This window comes from Oratosquilla oratoria, chromosome 44, assembly GCF_046742065.1.
Source record: "Oratosquilla oratoria isolate Oo_2021 chromosome 44, ASM4674206v1, whole genome shotgun sequence".
NCBI classification, from domain to species: Eukaryota; Metazoa; Arthropoda; class Malacostraca; order Stomatopoda; family Squillidae; genus Oratosquilla; species Oratosquilla oratoria.
In genome coordinates this window covers 10,522,198-10,545,435 of record NC_134820.1, presented here as the reverse complement: position 1 = coordinate 10,545,435, position 23,238 = coordinate 10,522,198, and the positions used below count along the sequence as shown (strand labels likewise).

General features: G+C 40.5%; 1 protein-coding gene and 1 long non-coding RNA gene across 10 annotated transcripts in view; one reads left to right on the top strand and one right to left on the bottom strand.

Moving 5' to 3' along the window:
- Positions 1–23,238, bottom strand: part of LOC143022390 (intermembrane lipid transfer protein VPS13A-like) — a 617,111-nt gene that overhangs the window by 406,110 nt on the left and 187,763 nt on the right. For all 8 annotated transcript variants that reach the window (XR_012966042.1, XM_076180547.1, XM_076180549.1 and 5 more), the window contains 3 exons: positions 16,328–16,479; positions 13,004–13,212; positions 12,457–12,571 (listed from right to left, as the gene is read on the bottom strand). Coding sequence is in view for 7 of the 8 variants with exons in the window: in XM_076180547.1 (XP_076036662.1) it covers positions 12,457–12,571; positions 13,004–13,212; positions 16,328–16,479 (476 nt within the window). In the remaining variant the exon portion in view is untranslated. The remainder of the gene's footprint in view (positions 1–12,456; positions 12,572–13,003; positions 13,213–16,327; positions 16,480–23,238) is intronic.
- The window catches only part of LOC143022392 (uncharacterized), a 237,202-nt gene continuing 233,571 nt past the window's right edge, over positions 19,608–23,238 (top strand). For both annotated transcript variants that reach the window (XR_012966044.1, XR_012966043.1), the window contains exon 1: positions 19,608–19,720. This is a non-coding gene — a long non-coding RNA (uncharacterized LOC143022392). The remainder of the gene's footprint in view (positions 19,721–23,238) is intronic.

Below are 23,238 nucleotides of genomic sequence, written 5' to 3'. Positions count from 1 at the left end.
GATGGTGTGTGGAACAAGAAGGACAGGAGGAAATAGAAGGAAGGGTAGTGAATGGTGGGATGAGGAAACAAAGAAGGTTGTAGAAGAGAAGAAGTGAGCTTTCACAGATTGGTTACAAAATAGGACAATGGAGTCATATGAGAGGTACAAAGAAAAGAAAAGAGAAGTAAAGCAAAAGGTAAAAGAGGCAAAGAGGAGAGCAGATGTGAAATGGGGTAAGAGTATGACAGAAAATTTTGAAAGTAATAAAAAGATGTTTTGGAAAGAAATTAAGAGAGGAAGAGGAGGCAAATCAAGTAGAGAAGAAAAGGTAAAAGGTGCAGATGGAGAGATGATAATGGAAGAGAAAGCAGTAGGGGGAAGATGGGCAGAATATTTTAGGGAGTTGCTAAATGTGAAGGAGGATAGGGAGGGATGAAGTGAAGGAAGGATGAAGTGAAGGCAGTTGTTAAGATGATGAAAGCAGGTAAGGCACCTGGTCTGGATGGATGCCATGCAGATTGTCTAAAAAAAGGAGGTACAGTGATGGTGGACTGGCTGGTGAGGTTATTTAATGTTTGCTGGAGAGAGGGTAGAGTGCCAGAAGACTGGAGGAGTGCCTGTATAGTTCCACTTTACAAGGGAAAAGGGGACAAGTGTGAATGTAGTTTCAGAGGGATTAGCTTGTTAAGTGTAGTTGGGAAGGCTTATGGGAGGATCTTGACTGAGAGGATTAGGAGAGGAACAGAGGGAGTAATTGGTGAGGAACAGTGTGGATTTAGGATGGGTAGAGGTTGTGTAGATCAGATCTTTATGGTAAGACACATATGTGAGAAAGCTATAGGAAAGGGGAAGGATGCTTTTTGGGCTTTTATGGCTCTGGAAAAGGCTTACAATAGGGTAGACAGAAAGGCACTGTGGGAGGTTTTGCGGATATACGGGATAGGAGGAAAGCTTCTAGGAGCTGTCAAGAGTTTTTATGAGGGTAGTAGAGCTTGTGTCAGGATTAGAAATGGAGAGAGTGAGTGGTTCAAGGTAAAGGTGGGACTTTGTCAAGGATGCATTATGTCGCCCTGCCTGTTCAACTTATACATGGAGGGGGTAGTGCGAGGGGTAAATGCAAGGGTGGTGGGTCAGGGATTGGAGATGGTTAAAGAAAATGGAGGAAAGTGGGAGATGAGCCAGCTGTTGTTTGTGGACGACACTGCGCTTGTGGCAGGATCGGAGGAGGGATTGAGGAAATTGGTGACAGAGTTTGGGAGAGTGTGTGATAGAAAAAAGCTGAAGATAAATGTGAGTAAAAGTATGGTGATGAGATGTACAAGGGGTGAAAGTGGCAGTAGACTGGAAGTGAGCATTAAGGGAGTGTGACTGCAGTGAGAAGAGCATGGAAGAAAGGGAGGCCTTTTGGATAGATTTAAATGAGTGCATAGAGGGTTTAGGAAGAAATGTCAATGTAATAGTACTGGGAGACCTTAATGCTAGGGTGGGAAATGGTCCAATCGATGGAGTGGTTGGGAAGTGTGCAGTTCCAGGACAGAATCGTAGTGGAGAGTTGATGGTGGAAATGTGTCTAGAAAGAGAGTTGATGATAGCAAATACAGTGTTTCGGAAGAAAGTCAAGCATAAGTACACATGGGAGAGGGTGGTGGAGGGAAGGGTGGTAGATAGAGCGCTAATGGATTATGTAGTGGTAAATAGGAGTGTAATGAGGAATAGACATTTGGGAATGGATGCGAAGAGGAGACTGTATGAAGGAGTGATTGTGCCAACAGCACTGTATGGGGCAGAAACGTGGAACATAAGAGAAGAAGAGAGAAGGAGTTTGAATGTGTTTGAGATGAGGTGTCTGAGAAGTATGGTGGGGGTTACTAGGCTAGATAGAGTGAGAAATGAGGAGGTGAGGAGGAGAACAGGGGTGAAAAAGGATTTAGGAGATAGGGTTGATGAAAGAATATTAGGATGGTTTGGACACATGGAAAGAATGAGTGAAGAAAGACTAGTAAAAGAGGTATGGAAGGCAGATGTGGAGGGAGTGAACATGAGGGGACGTCCTAGGATGAGGTGGATGGATGGGGTGAAGGGGGCTTTGGGGAAGAGGGGAATGTCTGTTGAGGAAGGAAGGGAGAGGACGGAAGACAGAGGTGAGTGGAGAATGGTTGTATATGGATGATGTTGTGACTGCATGAGGAGGAATGGGCGGGGAAGTGGGGGGTGGGGTAGTATGTGTGAGTAAATTTTGACGCAGCCTGAAGGGATTTCTCCCCGTCCTCGCCTTATATGCAAAGGGGGACGGAGAGGGGGGGTCGCCGATTAAATGAAGCGGCCTCGCTGTGGATGTACTGTGTCTTGCGACACTGCTTCTGACCCAGGGCGGTGGGCAGGGTGCAGGGATGACCCGTCATCCAGGAGGTGCTCAGATGAGAGGAAGGGTGGGAGGGGTGTGGAGTGTATTTCGGGATGAAATGGGTGGGAGTGTTTTTATGCCTTTCCCTTTTTGGCTACCTCCCTTGGAAGGGGGAAAAAGCCTTGGTATATGTATGTATGTATGTAAATAGGATTATGATAGGAAGAGTTAACCCCTTCCATACGGTGCCGCACACGTAGGCGTCATGGGGAGCGAGTGTATTCGCGAGGCTGCCATATCGGCGTCTTGATTATATTTATTGTAGTCGCCCCTCCATAATGACATTCTTTCTAATTCTTTTGTAATCGCATTTTCTATGGTTATCAAAATTCACGGGTGAAGAGAGAACGATCGATATAAGCGGTGACTATATTTTATGATGCGAGTATTATTACGACACGTCGTACGGCTGGCATTGGCTGCTGCTACCGAGATCTAAGTCCATGACGCCTACGTGTGCGGCACCGTATGGAAGGGGTTAAGGATGTACATGTGCTAAGGGTAGAGGGTGGGGGAATATCAGATCATTTTTTGGTGGAAGGTAAGCTGAGAGTGGAGGATAGATGGAGAAAGAGGAAAGGGACAAAAGGTAGGGAGGTTCTTAGAGTGAACTCCTTGAATGAAAAGGAAAAGGAGAAGGAGTACGAAAAGAAGCTGAAGGAGGAGTGGGAGGGAGTAAAGGATAGAGCAGAGATGGGTGTGGAGGAGGAATGGGGATGGTTCAAGGAGGGAGTCCTAAAGTGTGCAAGGATGGTGTGTGGAACAAGAAGGACAGGGGGAAATAGAAGAAAGGGTAGTGAATGGTGGGATGAGGAAACAAAGAAGGTTGTAGAAGAGAAGAAGCGAGCATTCACAGATTGGTTACAAAAGAGGACAGGGGAAGATGGGCAGAATATTTTAGGGAGTTGCTGAATGTGAAGGAGGATAGGGAAGGAAAGATAGCTGCAGTGGGAAATGCGAAGAAAATGAGAGTGATGAGTGAGGAGAATGGAGGAGAAATAAGGAAGGATGAGGTGAAGGCAGTTGTTAAGATGATGAAAGCAGGTAAGGCACCTGGTCTGGATGGATGCCATGCAGAATGTCTGAAAAAGGGAGGTTCAGTGATGGTGGATTGGTTGGTGAGGTTATTTAATGTTTGCTGGAGAGAGGGTAGAGTACCGGAGGACTGGAGTAGTGCCTGTATAGTTCCTCTTTACAAGGGAAAAGGGGACAAGTGTGAATGTAGTAATTTCAGAGGGATTAGCCTGTTGAGTGTAGTAGGGAAGGCTTATGGGAGGATCTTAATTGAGAGGATTAGGAGAGGAACAGAAGGAGTAATTGGTGAGGAACAGTGTGGATTTAGGACGGGTAGAGGTTGTGTAGATCAGATCTTTGTGGTAAGACAGATATGTGAGAAAGCTATAGGAAAGGGGAAGGATGTTTTTTGGGCTTTTATGGATCTGGAAAAGGCTTATGATAGGGTAGACAGAAAGGCACTGTGGGAGGTTATGCAGATTTATGGGATAGGAGGAAAGCTTTTGGGAGCTGTCAAGAGTTTTTATGAGAGTAGTAGAGCATGTGTTAGGATTAGAAATGGAGAGAGTGAGTGGTCTGAAGTAAAGGTGGGACTTCGTCAAGGATGCGTTATGTCGCCCTGGCTGTTCAACTTATACATGGATGGGGTGGTGCGAGAGGTGAATGCTAGGGTAGTGAGTCAGGGATTGGAGATGGTTAAAGAAAATGGAGAAAAGTGGGAGGTGAGCCAGCTGTTGTTTGCGGACGACACTGCGCTTGTGGCAGGGTCAGAGGAGGGATTGAAGAAGCTGGTGGCAGAGTTTGGGAGAGTATGTGATAGAAGAAAGCTAAAGATAAATGTGGGTAAAAGTAAGGTGATGAGATGTACAAGGGGTGAAAGTGGCAGTAGACTGGAAGTGAACATTAAGGGAGAGCGACTGGAGGAAGTGGATAGTTTTAGATACTTGGGTGCAAGTGTAGCAGGAAAAGGTGGAGTGAAGGTGGAGGTAGAATGTAGATTGAGAGAAGCGAGTAAATGCCTTGGTGGTTTAAAGAGTGTAATGAGGAATAGACATTTGGGAATGGATGCGAAGAGGACACTGTATGAAGGAGTGATTGTGCCAACAGCACTGTATGGGGCAGAAACGTGGAACATAAGAGAAGAAGAGAGAAGGAGTTTGAATGTGTTTGAGATGAGGTGTCTGAGAAGTATGGTGGGGGTTACTAGGCTGGATGGAGTGAGAAATGAGGAGGTGAGGAGGAGAACAGGGGTGAAAACGGATTTGGGAGATAGGGTTGATGAAAGAATATTAGGATGGTTTGGACACATGGAAAGAATGAGTGAAGAAAGACTAGTAAAAGAGGTATGGAAGGCAGATGTGGAGGGAGTGAACATGAGGGGACGTCCTAGGATGAGGTGGATGGATGGGGTGAAGGGGGCTTTGGGGAAGAGGGGAATGTCTGTTGAGGAAGGAAGGGAGAGGACGGAAGACAGAGGTGAGTGGAGAATGGTTGTATATGGATGATGTTGTGACTGCATGAGGAGGAATGGGTGGGGGGGTGGGGGGTGGGGTAGTATGAGTGAGTAAATTTTGACGCAGCCCGAAGGGATTTCTCCCCGTCCTCGCCTTATATGCAAAGGGGGACGGAGAGGGGGGGTCGCCGATTAAATGAAGCGGCCTTGCTGTGGATGTACTGTGTCTTGCGACACTGCTTCTGACCCAGGGCGGTGGGCAGGGTGCAGGGATGACCCGTCATCCAGGAGGTGCTCAGATGAGAGGAAGGGTGGGAGGGGTGTGGAGTGTATTTAGGGATGAAATGGGTGGGAGTGTTTTTATGCCTTTCCCTTTTTGGCTACCTCCCTTGGAAGGGGGAAAAAGCCTTGGTATATGTATGTATGTATGACTGGAGGAAGTGGATAGTTTTAGATACTTGGGTGCAAATGTGGCAGGAAAAGGTGGAGTGAAGGTGGAGGTAGAATGTAGATTGAGAGTAAATGCCTTGATGGATTAAAAAGTGTAATGAGGAATAAACATTTGGGAATGGATGCTAAGAGGAGGTTATATGAAGGAGTGATTGTACCAACAGCACTGTATGGAGCAGAAACATGGAACATAAGAGAGGAAGTGAGAAGGAGTTTGAATGCATTTGAGATGATGTGTCTGAGAAGTATGATGGGGGTTACTAGGCTAGATAGAGTGAGAAATGAGGAGGGAAGGAGGAGAACAGGGGTGGAAAGGGAGTTGTTGTTGTTGTTGTTGTCGTCGTTCTCTAGACTGTCTGTCCGAGCAGTCCCGTCTCCCCAAGGAATGCCATAGCCGAAACTGGATTTTCCCACAAATGCTTTATAGAGTGTATGTTGTGTTGTTTGGGTGCATGATTGTGTATAATGCAGTCTTCCATTATGTGTTGTATGGTATGGGGTGAAGTGTTACATCCTGGGCAGCTGTTCACAACGCAGTCATCCAGCCTCTTCTGGTAGCTCAGAAGTGCTGGGTGGTGACCGCACCGCAGTCTGGCCAAGTGGACTCTGTCCTTTCGTGGGAGAGAGGATTCAGAAGGGTGGATATCAGGGGGTCTGGCATGCAGCAGTGTGTTGTCTTTCAGTGTGTTAATGGAGCGGTGAGTGATATGATTATGAATATGTTTCCGGAGGCTGGTATTTGGTGGTTGTGGAGGAAGAGAAGAGAGTATCTGTGCGTGATAAAGGTCTTTGGGTGTTGTTTTAATGTTTCTTGGTGTGTGTGGGTGTTCTGCTATGTAGTGTAGCGGGTGTGATGTGTTTGTGGTGGCTGCGGCAAGTGTTTGTGTGCCTCTCATGTCAAGGTGGTCCTTGACTTTGAGGACTTTTGTTTCATGGTGTAAATAGTCTGTAGGTGTTGTATTTGTGCAGCCTGTAATTGTTTTTAGGGCTTTGTTTTGTATGATTTGAAGGGTGTTGTGGTGTGTCTCACTGAGATTAGGAGCCCATGCAGGACTCGCATAATTCAACACTGAGCGTATGCATTGTTTGTATATTGTTATATTAGTTTCTTTGTTTTGTCCAAATGTTGTTCCAGTGATTGACTTAAGTGCGTTAAATCTGGGTGTGCATTTGTTTTTTATGTTTGTGATGTGTTGTTTGAAAGACATGGATGTATCGTATGTTACACCAAGAATTTTCGGTGTGTTTGTGTGTGGTATTAGAGTGTTGTTGATGTAGAGATGAGGTATGTATTTGTGTTCTTTTGTCCAGTTGGTGAGAAGTGTTGCTGTAGATTTGGTTGGAGCTATTTTGAGTCCGTTTGTGATGAACCATGTGTTGAGTGTGTCAAGGTATGGCTGGATTATTTCTGCAGCTTTGTCTGTGTTACGATGTGTGCATGTGATTGTTATGTCGTCTGCGTAGGAAGAGATTTGTATTTCTGAGGTGTCTGGCGTGGGTAAGTCATGCATGTATAGATTAAATAGTGTGGGGGATAGAACTGAGCCCTGTGGTACTCCGTTCTTAATGTTTCTGATGTGCGATGATTGGCCATTATATGACACGTAAGCATTCCTACCTGCCAGATAATTGGCCAGCCATCTTTTGGTGTTATTGTGCATGTCTGTGTTATATATTTTATTTGTTAGGTTGTGGCGGGGGATAGCATCAAAAGCTTTACTAATGTCTGTTATAAGAAGTGTTCTTTGGTGGGGCCTATCTGAATTGATGCCATCTAAAATTCTTTGTGTGAGGTTTGTCAGAAGAGTGTTTGTGGAGCGTAGTGGCCTAAAACCGTGTTGTGAGTCAGCAAGGGGAATATATGGTGTGACAAGTTTAAGTATTAGGCGTTCAATGACTTTAGAGGGGGTGCAGAGAAGTGTGATTGGGCGGTGCGATGTTGGGATTGTTGGGTCTTTGTTCGGTTTTGGAATGGTGATTATTTTACCATGCTTCCAGATGTCGGGTATAGTGTTGTGTGAATAGCTGTAGTTTGCAATGTTTGTGAGTGCGTGTATACCTTGTGGTCCAATGTGTTTTAGGTGGATGTTGCTTATGTTATCAGGGCCACAGGCAGATGAGTGCTTGAGACTATGTATTATGAGTTTTGTCTGACTGTCTATGAAGGGTATATAGTCTGAGTCTGTGGGAGATAGGGTTGATGAAAGAGTATTAGGATGGTTTGGACACATGGAAAGAATGAGTGAAGAAAGACTAGTAAAAGAGGTATGGAAGGCAGATGTGGAGGGAGTGAACATGAAGGGACGTCCTAGGATGAGGTGGATGGATGGGGTGAAGGGGGCTTTGGTGAAGAGGGGAATATATGTTGAGGAAGGACGGGAGAGGACAGAAGACAGGGGTGAATGGAGAATGGTTGTATATGGATGATGTTGTGATGCATGAAGTGGAATGGGCAGGGGGATGGGGGGTGAGGTAGTATGTGTGAGCAAAATTTGACGCAGCCCGAAGGGATTTCTCCCCGTCTTCTCCTTTTATGCTTGGGGGGACGGAGAAGGGGGGGTCGCTGATTTAATGAAGCGGCCTTGCTATGGATGTGCTGTGTCTTGCGACACTGCTTCTGACCCAGGGCAGTGGACAAGGTGCAGGGATGACCCCCTTCATCCAGGAGTTGCTAAGATAAGAGGGAGGGTGGAGGGGTGTGGAGTGTATTCAAGGATGGAATGGGTGGGAATGATTTTATGCCTTTTCCTTTTTGGCTACCCCCCTTGTAAGGGGGAAAAAGCCTTGGTATATGTATGTATAACAAAAAATGTAGTGAGGCAAAGGAGAAAAGAGACAAAGCTTGGAAAAGATGGAAAAAAGATAAAAAAAAATAAGTAAATGGCAAACATGTATCAAACTAAGAAATTATTATGCAAAAATATGCAGAGATGAAAAGAAAAACTATGAAAGAGATATAATAGAAAAATGCAAGGAACAACCTAAACTATTTTACAGGTACATAAATGGAAAAACTGCACCAGGGAAATTATGAATATAAAGAAGAGGTAGAAATGGCTGAAATTGTGAACAATCATTTCAAATCAATATTCACAACTGAAAGTTCATAGAACTGTGAGGAAATAGAGAGGGAGAGATCCCCCCCAATGAAGGAAATAACTGTAACACAGAAGGAAATCAGAGACCAAATAAAGAACCTTGATGTCAGAAAATCACACAATCTGGATGGAATTGCAAATTGGATATTGAAAAATGCATAGATGAGCTGACAGACAAAATATACAATATAATTAAATTCTCACTCAAAGAAAAGGTACCACAGGACTGGAAAAATGCAAATATTGTGCCAATATATAAAGGAAGGAACAAGGAAAATCCAGCCAACTACAGCCCGGTCTCCCTTACAAGCACAATAGCAAAAATATGTGAAAAAGTTATCAAAAGTAGATGGGTTAAACATCTGGAAGAAAAAAAATATATACTAAATCCAAATCAATTTGGATTTTGACAAGGAAGATCATGTACAACAAACCTGATCTGCTTCTATTGAAGACTAATAGAAATAATTCAGGAAAGGGATGGATAGGCAGGCTGTGCCTTTCTAGACCTACAAAAAGCATTTGATAAAGTACCACACAAAATACTAATAAGAAAAATAGAATCAATAGGTGCTATCAGAAAAAAATTATTGGAATGGATGGAAGACTTCCTGACTGGGAGAAAAATGAAGGTAGTAATTAGAGACAAATACTCAAATTGGGATGAAATGATAAGTGGTGTCCTGCAAGGTTCGGTGCTGGCTCCAATCATGTTTGCCATATATATAAATTACATGGATGAAGGAGTGGAACGTTATATGAATTTCTTCGCAGATGACGCAAAAATACTAAAGAAAGTAAGAACAGAGAAGGATTGTGAATCATTACAGTTAGACCTAGACAAAATCTGGAAATGGACTCAAAAGTGGGAAGTGAACTTCAATATCAAGAAGTGTAGTACAATAGAGTTTGGAAAAAGTAAAAATAGAATATCAAGAAATTATGAGATTGGTGAAGAAGTCAAAAAAGTGAACTCGGAAAGAGACTTTAGAGTAATAATCAGCAAAGACATGACACCGGACAAACATATCAATAAAATAGTCAGAGAAACATTCAACCTATTAAGGTCAATGAAAGTGGCATTTGACTATTTGGATGAGGAAATGATTAAAAAAATATTAGATACACTAATAAGACCAAAACTGGAGTATGCAGCAACACTATGGACACCCAATACTAAAAAAAATATAAAGAAATTTGAAAGAATATAAAGAGCAATGACAAAGTTGGCACCAACTCTTGCCAAATTAACATACAAACAAATATTGTCCAAATTGGAACTACCAACTCTGGAACAAAGAAGAGACAGAGGAGATCTACTGACTATTTATAGAATCATGAAAGGAATGGAAATCTTAGAGAGAGATGATTTATTAAAATGGGACAATGGAAAAACAAGAGGATATGAAAAGAAACTCAAAAAGGATAACTATAGAAGAGTTCTGAAAAAAAAAAGATATCTTCCCACATAGAGTGGTGGATACCTGGAATAAATTAGATAAGGAAACAGTGTGTGCTAACACTATTCAAGATTTTAAGAAAAAACTTGATGCTGAAAGATACAAAGACAGGTCACCATGAGCATAGCTACCTTCCCATATAATACAACTAGGTAGGAGTGGAGGTAGAATGTAGACTGAAAGAAGCAAGTAAATGCCTTGGTGGATTAAAAAGTGTGATGAGAAATGGACATTTGGGAATGGATACAAAGAGGAGATTGTATGAAGGAGTGATTGTGCCAACAGCACTGTATGGGGCAGAAACATGGAACATAAGAGAGGAAGAGAGAAGGAGTTTTAATGTGTTTGAGATGAGGTGTCTGAGAAGTATGATAGGGGTTACTAGGCTGGATAGAGTGAGAAATGAGGAAGTGAGGAGGAGAACAGGGGTGGAAAGGGAGTTGGAAGATAGGGTTGATGAAAGAATATTGGGATGGTATGGACACATGGAGAGAATGAGTGAAGAAAGACTAGTAAAAGAGGTGTGGAAGGCAGATGTGGAAGGAGCGAACATGAGGGACTGACCTAGGATAAGATGGATGGATGGGGTAAAAGGGGCTTCGAGGAAGAGGGGAATGTCTGTTGAGGAGGGACAGGAGAGGAGAGAAGACAGGGGTGAATAGAGAATGGTTGTATATGGATGATGTTGTCAGCCATGAGGTGGAATGGGTGGGGGATGGGGGGTGAGGGAGTATGTATGAGAAAAATTTGACACATCCTGAAGGGATTTCTCCCCGTCTTTTCTGCGTGAGGAGACGGAGAGGGAGGGTTGCCAATTTAATGAAGCGGCCTTGCTGTGGATGTGCGACACTGCTTCTGACCCAGGGTAATGGAAAAATGCATGGATGATCCGTCATCCAGGAGGTGCCAAGATAAGAGAGGGAAGGGGATGGAGGGGAGTGGAGTGTGATAGGGATGGAATGGGTGGGAGTGGTTTTTATGCCTTTGTTTTTTGGCTACCTCTCTTATATGGGGGGAAAAAAGCCTTTGGTACATGTATGTACAAAAACCATTTTATAAAGTACCACACAAAAATCTATTAAGAAAAATTTAATCAATAGGTGGTATTCAAGGAATATTATTGGAATGGATAGAAGATTTCTTGACCGGGTAGTACTTAGAGACAAATACTTGACCTGGGAAGTAATGGTAAGTGGAGTTCCACAAAGTTTGGTATTGGCTCTGATTATGTTTGCCATATATATAAATCACATGGATGAAGGTTTGGAATGTTATATGAAATTCTTTGCAGATGATGCAAAACTATTAAAGAAAGTAAGTACAGAGGAAGATTGTGAATCACTACAGAAAGACTTGGATAAAGTCTGGGAATGGAGTCAAAAGTGGAAAGTGAACTTTAACATCAAGAAATGTAGTATAATGGAGTTTGGAAAAAGTAAAAATTGAATATCTTGCCAAAACAAAACTGGTACAGAGGAAGCCAAAAAAGTAAGCTTGGAAAGGGACCAAGGAGTAATTATCAGCAAAGACATGTCACCAGACAAGCATATCAACAAAATAGTTGGAGAATCCTTCAATTAAATAAGGTCAATGAAAGTGGCTTTTGATTACTTGAATGAGGAAATGGTAAAGAAAATATTAGTTATACTGATAAGACCAAGATTGGAGTATGCTGCAACACTAAGGACACCCAGTACTAAAAAGAATATAAAGAAATTAGAAAGAATACAAAGAGCAACGACAAAGATGGCACCAACACTTTCCAAATTGACATACAAACAAAGATTATCCAAACTGGAACTACCAACCCTGGAACAGAGAAGAGAAAGAGATCTACTGACTATTTACAGAATTATGAAAGGGATGGAAGTCCTAGATAGAGATGATTTATTAAAGTGGGATAAGAGAAAAACAAGAGGACATGAAAAGAAACTCAAAAAGGATAGTTATAGAAGATATCTGAAAAAGAATAGTTTCCCACACAGAGTGGTGGATATCTGGAATAAAGTGGATGAGGCAACAGTGTGTGCAAATACTATACAGGGAGACCTCTCATTAACGGATGTTAATTAGCTGTGTTTGTGGAGTTTTCGCTGTGTTTTCAGTGTTTTGGAGTGATTTTTGGGTGGCATAGTGATTGCACACTCTACACAACAGCACCAAAAACAACGAAAACACAGCTAATTAACATCCGTTAATGAGAGGTCTCACTGTACAAGATTTTAAGAAAAAACTTGATGCTAAAAGATACAAAGACGAGTCACCACAAGCACAGCTCCCTTCCCATATAATACAACTAGGTAATTACACTCATATCACAAAATAAGCTCTTCAAGACAGATCGTTAAACTCAATACCATAACAAATCCCCCTTCTGACATCAGCCCTACAGAAAAATACCTCTCAAGAGAAGTAAGAATTACATTAACATGCTTATTTTCAGGGCACTATCCAGCATTAAGACAGGACTGGTACAGAATAGGGCTGGCTACAGAATCAAACTACTCACACAGAGGACACTGAGCACCTCATCTTATACTGTCCCATACAGAAGTTGTAAAAATTAAAATTTCAAAGACATTATTTTACACTTACAGCAGAAGTAATAGGCAGTTCTTCCTGATCCCCTTTTGGTTTACATATGAGTATGTGTGGCCTAGAAGATGAGACTGCCTCTTTCCACCACACTCCTCTCTCACTTACACTATATCTGTTAATAGTTCACATATGAAAGTAATCCTTTAGGCAACAGATAATTCAAGCTAAAAAAGTGTCAGTATCACAAAAATAAAGTTATATGCATAATATAAAATGTTTATGTACAGATCATCAATAATCTATAGCAGTTTTTATCTAAATATCATAATCTGAATAGTGAACTACAAAAGTCTATTCAGCTCCCCTGCCCTGCCACCAACACTAATATTCACAGATTGTTAAATCTGAAACAGTGGACACAGTGTATCACTGCTAAAGTATGGCATACTGCTAATGTATCTTACAACAACTATAAACACTGCATTGGATTCAGTAGGCCAAATTTTTCACCCAATGTATTGATGTAAGAAGTGCTACTGGATTTCAGCAGTTGACTGTATACTACAAATTATCAATACCAATCTAAAGTAACTACATAACTTACTCTGCTGCAGCAGGCTGGAAGTGTAGAGAGGAATTATAAGCAACTGTCAGTGGAACAGTATATGTTTCATCTGGCTGGAGTGTGATGATGGGAACATGAGCCTCAAATGGATTGACCGGGGAAATAGCAAGGGTAGGGACTTGCTCCAGACCCTCCATCACAGATTTCTTGTAGCATACATTCACAGGAAGAGGTAGATCATTCATAATCTTGAGAAAAAAAAAAGAGAAAAGGAAATATTTATATGAAATAAAAGTAATAACAATACAAATATATATACAAGTACCAATACTAGGATATTAACTGCATGTTATTGTGCAATATTAGTGTAAAAGAGGTGTGGAAGGCAGGGGTAGAATGAGTGAACATGAGAGGGCGACCAAGGATGAGATGGATAGATGGGATAAAAGGGGCATTGGGAAAGAGAAAAATGGCTGTTGAGGAGGGACAGAAGATAGGGGTGAATGGAGAATGGTTGTGTATGGATGATGCTGTGATGCATGTGGGGGAATGGGTAGGGGATGGGGGGTGAGGGAGTATGGGTGAAAAATAAATTGACACAGCCTATTTTCTCCATTTCTGCATGAGGGGATGGATAGGGGGGTCACCAATTTAATGAAGTGGCCTTGCTGTGGATTTGTTGTGCCTTGTGACACTGCTTCTGACCCAGGACAATGGGCAAGATGCACTTGTGATCCATCATCCAGGAGGAACCAAGATAAGAGGGAGGGAGGGGGATGGATGGGAGTGGAGTATATGGGGAAAGAATTGGAGGGAGTGAATATTATACCTTTGTTTTTTTGCTACTTCTCTTGTAAGGAGAGGTATATGTATGTATTAGTAGTATGTAGCAAATATTTTAGAGATTGTTTTGGGGCACCCTTATGAACTAGAGCCACACATCATGTATCTGTTAAAGTAAAATCTCTTTTCTATACGAATTATACTACTTTTGTACTATGACTATTCCTCCTTTTTACTGTTCCACTGAAACTGTCCTTTACCACTTTTTTGGATATACTTTTTCTTTTCCTCTGTGTCTCCTGTACCTAGTTGTATTTACCTAGTTGTATTATAAAGGAAGGGAGCTATGCTTCTGGTGACCCATCTTTGTATCTTTCAGCATCAAGTTTTTTCTTAAAATCTTGAATAGTATTTGCACACAATGTTTCTTTATCTAAGTTATTCTAGATATCCAGTACTCTATGTGGGAAGCTATTTTTTTTTCAGATCTCTTCTATAGTTATCCTTTTTGAGTTTCTTTTCATGACCTCTTGTTTTTCCATTGTCATTTTTTAGTAAATCATTCCTATCAAGGATTTCCATACCTTTCATGATTCTGAATATAGTCAGTAGATCACCTCTTTTTCTTCTCTGCTCCAGTGTTGGTAGTTCCAATTTCGATAATCTTTGTTTGTATGTTAATTTGGAAAGAGCTGGTGCTAACTTTGTCGTTGCTCTCTGTATTCTTTCTAATCTCCTTGTATTTTTTTTAGTACTGGGTGTCCATAGTGTTGCTGCGTATTCCAGTTTTGGTCTAATCAATGTAACTAATATTTTTTTTAATAATTTCTTCATCCAAGTAGTCAAATGCTATTTTCATTGTTTATATGTTTATCCGGTGATTCCCATGCTAGTCATAAAGGTGACAAAGTGGGATGATGTGATGGGACTAGGTATCCTGTTCTTTGTATATTTATTCTAGGAGAACTAAAAGCATAGGAGGGTCTGGGAGGAGTTTTCCTACCAGAAACCTAAGATCTCAGTTATTAAATGTGCATGGTTGTGGTGAACATGAGAGTAAGAGGGAAGAGATATGCAGTATGTTCGTCAGAAGGAAGATGGATGTATTAGCGTAAAGTGAAGCAAAATTGAAAGTGAGGGGTGATTTTGAGTTTTGGAATGTGGAGGTGAGTGTGTAGGGAGTGAGGAGAGGGTGAGAGAGGGAAGGATTAGCTCTGCTGGTAAATGATGAGACAGAAAAATGCATGGTGGAGTGGAGGGAAGTATCTTCAAGGTTAATATGGGCGAACGTGAAACTGGGATGGGAGATGTGGGTTTTTGTAGGCGCATATAGACCAGATAGTGAGAGGAGTGAAAAGGAAAGGGTGGCTTTTTGGATAGATTTAAATGAGTACTTAGGGAGTTTTAGGAGGAATATAAATGTAATAGAGCTGGGGGATCACAATGCTTAGGGGATGAATCAACTGACGGAGTTGTAGGGAAGTTTGGAATGCCAGATAAAATTATAGTGTAGAGTTGATGCTGTAGATGTGTTTTGAGAACTGATGATAGTAAACATGGTGTTTAAGAAGAAATTCAAGCTTAAATATACATGAGAAAGGGAGGTGAATGGAGAGGTGGTTGATAAAGCATTAATGGACTATGTAGTGGTATCCAAAGGAAGGATAGGGAGGGTTCTGGATGTCCATGTTCTTTGGGGAGAGAATGGGAGAGTGTCACATAATTTTTTGGTAGAATGAAAGTTGAAAGTGGAGGATTGGTGGAGAAAGAGGAAAAAGGGAGAAGGTAGAGGTGCTTGGTATAAACAGCTTGAATGGGAAGGAAAAGGAGGAGGAATACCAGGAGAAGCTGAGAGAACTGTGGGAGGTGGTGAAGGATAGAATACAGGGGGGAGCAGAAGAATAAGGTTTTGTTTCAAGCAGGATGTGACAAGGTGTGCAAAGAAGATATGTGGGGCAAAAAGGATGGGAGGAAACAGATGGAAGGGTAGTGAGTGAAGGGATACTGTGGTTAAGATAGTAGTAGGAGAAAAGAAACAAGCATATATAGATTAGCTGCAAAGTAGGACTCTGGATGGATATGAGAGGTACAAGATAAAGATATGAGAAGCAAAATGTAAGGTAAAGAAGGCAAAGAAGAGAGCAGTCCCAGCTGTGGAAGCATTGTGTCTTGCTGTACTGCCTTTGATCTGAGCAACATGGCACAGGACAGGGATGATTCTTCATCCATGAGGAGATGAAATAGGAAGAACAATGAGTGAAATTTGGATGAGTATAAAATAGGTGTAGGGCAGGTGTATGTTCTGACTTTGCCATCCACTTATAAAGGGGAAAAAGACCCTTTGATATATAGTATGTACATATGTATATATCTGTGGACCAGATTCAAAAGGCATTCTTTCATGAATGGAGACTAATCTTTATTTAAAGAAGAATGCTAGTCACTTTCAACTACTATCCCTCCTTCCTTTACCTTCTTTACCACCTCTGACTCTACCTTTTTGACATACTGCCCCCACAGATAGAAAGTATCAGCAATAAAATGCAAATACATACCTCTGAGGATTTCACAAAGACATACCTGCAATGGGCTCCTGACATAAATATTAATTGCTTGGTAAGTTAACTCCACAGATACAATGATGTGGTAGCGAACATCATTCTTCGCAGGAGACAACTGAAATACTCTATTTCTTGACCTACTTCCCACAAAAATGCACAATGGATCAAAGCCTGTAAAGAGAGGAATTCAAAACTCTAGTAAAAATTAATGTTAATACATAAACCCCTTCCATACCAAAGAGTACTCTTGTTTTTGTCCTGAAGAAAGCTAGATGATTCTCTTTGGGCACATGGTATCTCCTCCAAGGTGAACAAGTTAAAGATATGCATCAGGAGATATATGCTTTATTGTAGTTAAAGACAATTTAATTCAGCCATGTGATACTCCTTTGATAACAAAGTGGTTAATGGCCTTTTAAAACATGAAAAACACAAAGCAAATAGTACTCTAAGAGTTTTATCCCTTCAACATTCTAATATATTATACAGATATTGTTTTAGTAAATATCTGATGATTTTATTCAATACTAGGTTTACCGTAGATGAAAAGGGTTCCTAAATTTATAAGACCCATTTAAGAATGAGGGCCACTTCATAGGCCCTTGAAACCTGAGTGTCAATTGTTCTTTTATTCTGGATGGTATTAGGCCTTACACTTTACACACTGAGAAGTATGGTATGGGTTAATAGGTTGGATAGAGTGAGGAATGAGGAGGTGAGGAGAAGAGCGGGGGTGGAGAGGGAGTTGGGAGATAGGGTTGATGAAAGAGTATTGGGATGGTTTGGACAAAAGGAAAGAATGAGTGAAGAAAGATTAGTAAAAGAAGTGTGGAAGGCAGAGGTGGAAGGAGTGAACATGAGGGGGCAACCAAGAATGAGATGGAGTAAAAGGGGCACCGGGAAAGAAGGGAATGTCTGTGGAGGAAGAAAGGGAGAAGACAGAAGATAGGGGTGAGTGGAGAATGGTTGTGCATGGATGATGTTGTGATGCATGGAAAGGAATGGGCAGGGATTTGGAGGTGAGGGAGTAAGTGTGAATTATATTTTAATGCAGCCCGAAGGGATCCCCCCCCCCCTTTCATGAGGGGACAGATAGGGAGGGTCACCGATTAAATGAAGCAGCCTTGCTATGTATGTGCTCTGTCTTGCTACACTGCTTCTGACCCAGAGATAAGAGGGAGGAAGGGGGGTGAATGGGAGTGGAGTGTGTGGGGGTGGAATGGGTGGGAGTGGATTTTATGCCTTTATTTTTTGGCTACCTTCCTTGTAAGGGGAAAAAACCCCACTGGTATATGTATGCATGTAATAGGCCAATATATTAACTCCACAGTAGCCCTTTGGTCTTGATTAACTCCTGGTAAAGGATCATCTGGCATAGCCTGACCAATATTTATTAAGTATGTAATGATTTTCAAGGGGTCAATATTGAGATTCTGCTATATCATATCTAATGATAAACCCTAGAGCTAAAAAAACCACAGACAGCACCACTGAAAACTAATCAATCCAAATCTGAACAGGTAACAAATCTATGTTCACAACAATTAACATGTACATCTCCTCTTAATCATCCTCCACAGTTCCAAATAACTTTAGGTCTCACCAACTTGCCACCACCCCCAACATTATCCTGGGTGGTGATTTCAATGCCAAGTCATTTGGTATGCCAACAACACCAACATGGACAGGGTTTGATCTGAAGGCACAATTTGACTCATTGACCATCATCACACACATATCCCCCATCAAGCCCTTTACATATCTAAATAGTAAACTACAAAAGTCTAAAATACTCTCCAGCCTTGCCACCAACAATAAGATTCAGAAATTGTTAAATCTGAAAAATAGACACAGCGTTTCACTGCTAATGTATTTTACATATATACATATACCAAAGGCTTCTTCCCCCTTACAAGGGAGGTAGCCAAAAAACAAAGGCATAAAATCCACTCCCAGCCATTCCATCCCACATACTCCACTCCCATTCACCCCACTCCCTTTTATCTTGGCTCCTCCTGCATCTCACCCACTGCCCTGGGTCAGAAGCAGTGTTGTGAGACAGCACATCCACAGCAAGGCTGCTTCATTAAATCAGCAATCTCTACTCTCCATCCCATCATGCAGAAATGGAGAAGACAAGGAGAAATCCTTTCGGGCTGCACCAATTTATTTTTCACACATACTCCCTCACCCCCCCATCCCCCACCCACTCCCTTTCATGCATCACACACACAAACCAAATGTACCTTACTACAGCTATAAACACTGCACTGTCAGCTCTCCTTACATCACTGCAGAAATACTACAACCATCCCTTGATACACTCAACACCTGGTTCACTACAAATAGACTCAAAAAAGCTCCAACCAAATCTACAGCCCAAAGACATACCAAAGGTTTGAAAAAAATAAATTTTTGGGTTTTGATAGAGAAGGTGGAATTATGAATAGAGGGATAGAAATAGAGAGCCCAGATATAAAAATATAGTGAGAAATTGAGAGATCAACAGTTTACTAGATGAAATAGTTGAACTAAAAAGTGAGCATAGGGGGATGTATAGAGATAGCCCTACTAAAAAAGGCAAATGAAGAGACTAAGAGGGTGGTAGATGATCTGAAAAAGGAACTAAATATGATCAAGGGAGAAAATGAAAGATTCAAAAATGAAAATATACATAATAATGAGGCATTAAAAATAGAAATGAAGGACCAAATACAGACAGTGACCGAGAAAGTGGAATAGATAAAAGAAAATGATTTCCAAGAAATAAAGAAACAGTGGAAAGAACTGGAAAATCAAAAATTATCTTTTAAAGAAATAATAGAGCAACAAGTCAAGAAAAATGGTAAGGAAATGGTAATTAAAGTAATTAAGGAAAAAGTAAATTTGCTCAAGGACATGGTGGATAAAAAAAAAGTGCATTGTAATCCACAGTATTAAAGAGAAACATGATGTACCTAGATATCAGAGAGAAGAGGAGAAAGAGATCACTAAAGAAATTCTGAAAGAGATTCAAGAGAAGGGACAAGATATAGGTAAAGAAATTGAGGAAACGCATAGAATATGAAAATACTCAAAAGAAAAACAATATAGGCCACTAAAAGTAAAACTTAAGTCTCAAATGATAGCAGAGGAAGTACTATCTAGAACAACAACACTAGCAAATAGTGAACACAGTAACAGTCGAACAAATTGGATGTGCCTGAGAACGCTCCATGAGCTAGCACTAAATCTAGCTATTCTTTGACCGAAAATTGGCAATTTACCTAGTTGTAAACAGATCAGAAGGGGGGTATGACGAGTGGTACCGTGATGTAGTAAAGTTATTTAAGTTTAACAAGAATAGAAAAAAGAAGGGAAATGGGTGATAAACCAACATATGCAGAGACAACCAAAAGAAGACTGGACATGAGTAAGTATGAAATGCCTTTGGGAATGGTTAGAAAGAAAATATGTAACATGGAAAGTCCCAGATATGAAGACGAATCATTTCATGGATTCAGAACAGAAAGAGGTATTGACCTTAAAAACATACTAATAAGCCAAGAAATATTTGAAATGAAAAGGGATATTGTTGAATGGAAAAAGGAACATAACCAATTATACAAAGAAGTGAGTGAATTGAGGAAGAAAAATGCACTATTAGTTAGGGAATTGGAAGAAATGCAAAAGGAACTGGCTAAAGTAAAAAATGATAATGAAAAGATGAAAAATGAAGACAAATAAAAATTAAACTTTGTTGAGAGAAGTTAATGAAAAAATATCAATAGTGGCAGGCAAAGCTGGTGAATATATAAAAAAATCAAACATGATGGAAATAAAAAACCAAATGAAAGACAAAGAAAACCAAAAAATACTAAAGAAATAGTCAAAGAGCAAATGAATGAAAGTACAAAGGACACAGTAATAGAAGTAATAAAAGAAAAAAGAGATTGGGTAAGAGACACATTAGACCAAAAGAAAAAAAAAAATGTATTGTAATCTATGGTATCAAAGAAAAACATGATTTATTAAGGTTCCAAATGGAAAAAGAGGAGAAGAATATAGTGACAGAAATACTAAAAGAAATACAGGAGGGCCAAGGACTCGAAAAGGCAATAGAAGAGTTCTATAGAGTGAGCAAATATTCTGAAGAGAAGAATAGACCTCTCAAAGTAAAACTTAATTCACAGAGAATATAAGAAATATTAACAAAAATAGGAAAACTAGCAAAAAGTAAAAACTACAAAAATCTAGGGATAAAAAAGGAACCGAGTGATGAGGAAAAAGAAAAGGAAAAAACACTTAAAGAGGAAGCTAAGGAAAAGAACAAGAAAAGAACAGAAAAAGAAAGGAGGGAGTTTTTTGGAGAGTGATGGACTTGGGACTGAGGAAATGTTATATAAGGGAAAAGGAAATGCAGGAGAAAGAAGAAAAGGAAAAAAATTAAAGATAACATATACCAACATAGAAGGATTGATATCAGGAATGGATGAATTGAATGACTATCTAGTACAAGAAAAACCAAATATAATGGGGATTGTGGAGACAAAATTAAAAGGATCATTACCAGCAAATAGTATAGGCCAGAAATAAAGAAACAAAGCAGGGTGGAGGAGTGATGTTGCTAACCAAGAAAGGCCTAACTGTGACAAAAATCACAGAAGGAGAGAACAATATGGAACTGATTATGATAAGAGTTGAGGATAGAGATATGAAAAATAGAAAGTATGCAGTGATTTATGTCCCATCTAAAAATCACACATGGAATGTAAGTGAACACTGCAAAATGCTGGAAGACACAAGAAAAACACTAAATGGAATACTAAAGAAAGAAGGAAATCTGGTAATTATGGGTGATTCTAACTCAAAAGAAATATGTTGGGAAGAAATGACTGTGAAAGGTGGAGAAGATAACTGAGGAAACATAGTACTGGAAATGACCATGGATTACACATTGACGCAATGGGTCATGGAAAACACCAGTTATAGAAATAACAATGAACCCTCAAGATTGGATTTCATATTCACATCAGAACCCGAAATTGTGGATAAAATCGAATACAAGACACCAATTGGAAAAACTGATCACATACTAATAGAACTAGAATTAAATAAAGAAACAAATATAGAATTTAATGAAAAACACAGAAAAGGAAGACACTAATGTACAACAAAACATAGTTTGAAAAACTTAGAAAATACTTTTGAGAAGCAAATTGGAAAAAAAATTGATAATGAAGAAACAAAAGTGGAAGAAAAATGGACAATTTGGAAGGAAATCTATAATGAAGGAGTGGATAAGTATGTACCTAGACAAAAACAGGAAAGGGTATATATATAAAATCCTGGTATAATAAAAAGTGCAGTGAGGCAAAATACATACATATACCAAGGCTTTTTCCCCCTTACAAGGGAGGTAGACAAAAAGGAAAAGGCATAAAATCATTTCCACCCATTCCATCCCTGAAAACACTCCACACCCCTCCACCCTCCCTCTTATCTTAGCACCTTCTGGATGACGGGTCATCCCTGCACCTTGTCCACTGCCCTGGGTCAGAAGCAGTGTCGCAAGACACAGCACATCCAGAGCAAGGCTGCTTTATTAAATCGGTGACCCCCCCTCTCCGTCCCCCCATGCATAAAGGAGAAGGCGAGGAGAAATCCCTTCGGGCTGTGTCAAATTTTGCTCACACATACTACCTCACCCCCCATTCCACCTCATGCATCACATCATCATCCATATACAACCATTCTCCATTCACCCCTGTCTACTGTCCTCTCCTGTCCTTCCTCAACAGACATTCCCCTCTTCACCAAAGCCCCCTTCACCCCATCCATCCACCTCATCCTAGGACGTCCCCTCATGTTCACTCCCTCCACATCAGCCTTCCATACCTCTTTTACTAGTCTTTCTTCACTCATTCTTTCCATGTGTCCAAACCATCCTAATACTCTTTCATCAACCCTATCTCCCAACTCCCTTTCCACCCCTGTTCTCCTCCTCACCTCCTCATTTCTCACTCTATCTAGCCTAGTAACCCCCATCATACTTCTCAAACACCTCATCTCAAACACATTCAAACTCCTTCTCTCTTCCTCTCTTATGTTTCATGTTTCTGCCCCATATAGTGCTGTTGGCACAATCACACCGCTCGTCGTCGCGCGACCAAGAAGAAGAGGATTTACGACGAAAAAGGAAAACCTGGTTTGTACTGTAGGGGTGGGGAGTGAACGTGAGTGCCCGAAATGGTATCTATGCAGTGCTAGTTAATTGTGTTAACTCGAAATTAGCAAAAATGAATGAAAACGACTCGAAAGCCAGTTGCGAATCAGAGCCATCTGGAGGCAATCCACTGAACCGCGATGTAAACAATAAACAAAGCACCACGTGTTACGACAATGATTTCTTAGGGTTTGGTAAGTACGAAAGAAAGAACTTAAGTAGATTATTAGAGATAGAGAGAGAGATGAGCAAAAATAGGACTCGGTGGGAAAATGAAATCATGGACTTAAGAAAAGAGGTCATTGGTTTAATTGATTGTTTATCTAAGACTAACCATGAAATTTCTGACCTGAAAAAAGCTAACTTGGATCTTACAAACGAAATTAAAGAAATGAAAAGAGACATAAATGAACTGAAGAATGATAATGAAAAGAAGAAAACTAATGATAATAATAGCGAAAATCTAAAGCAGGAAGTGAACAACAAATTCCAAGAATTGACACAAAAGATCGAAGAAAACTTAGGTGGGGACAGTATCCAGGAAATTAAGAAGTGGAAAGAAAATATTGAAAATAAAGAAATTGCTTTCAAAGAAATAGTCAAGCAGCAAATGCAAGATAATGCAAAAGACACAATCATTCAAGTGATTAACGAAAAAGCAAATTGGGTCAGGGACACAGTAGATAGGAAGAAATGTATTGTGGTTTATGGGCTTAAAGAAAAAC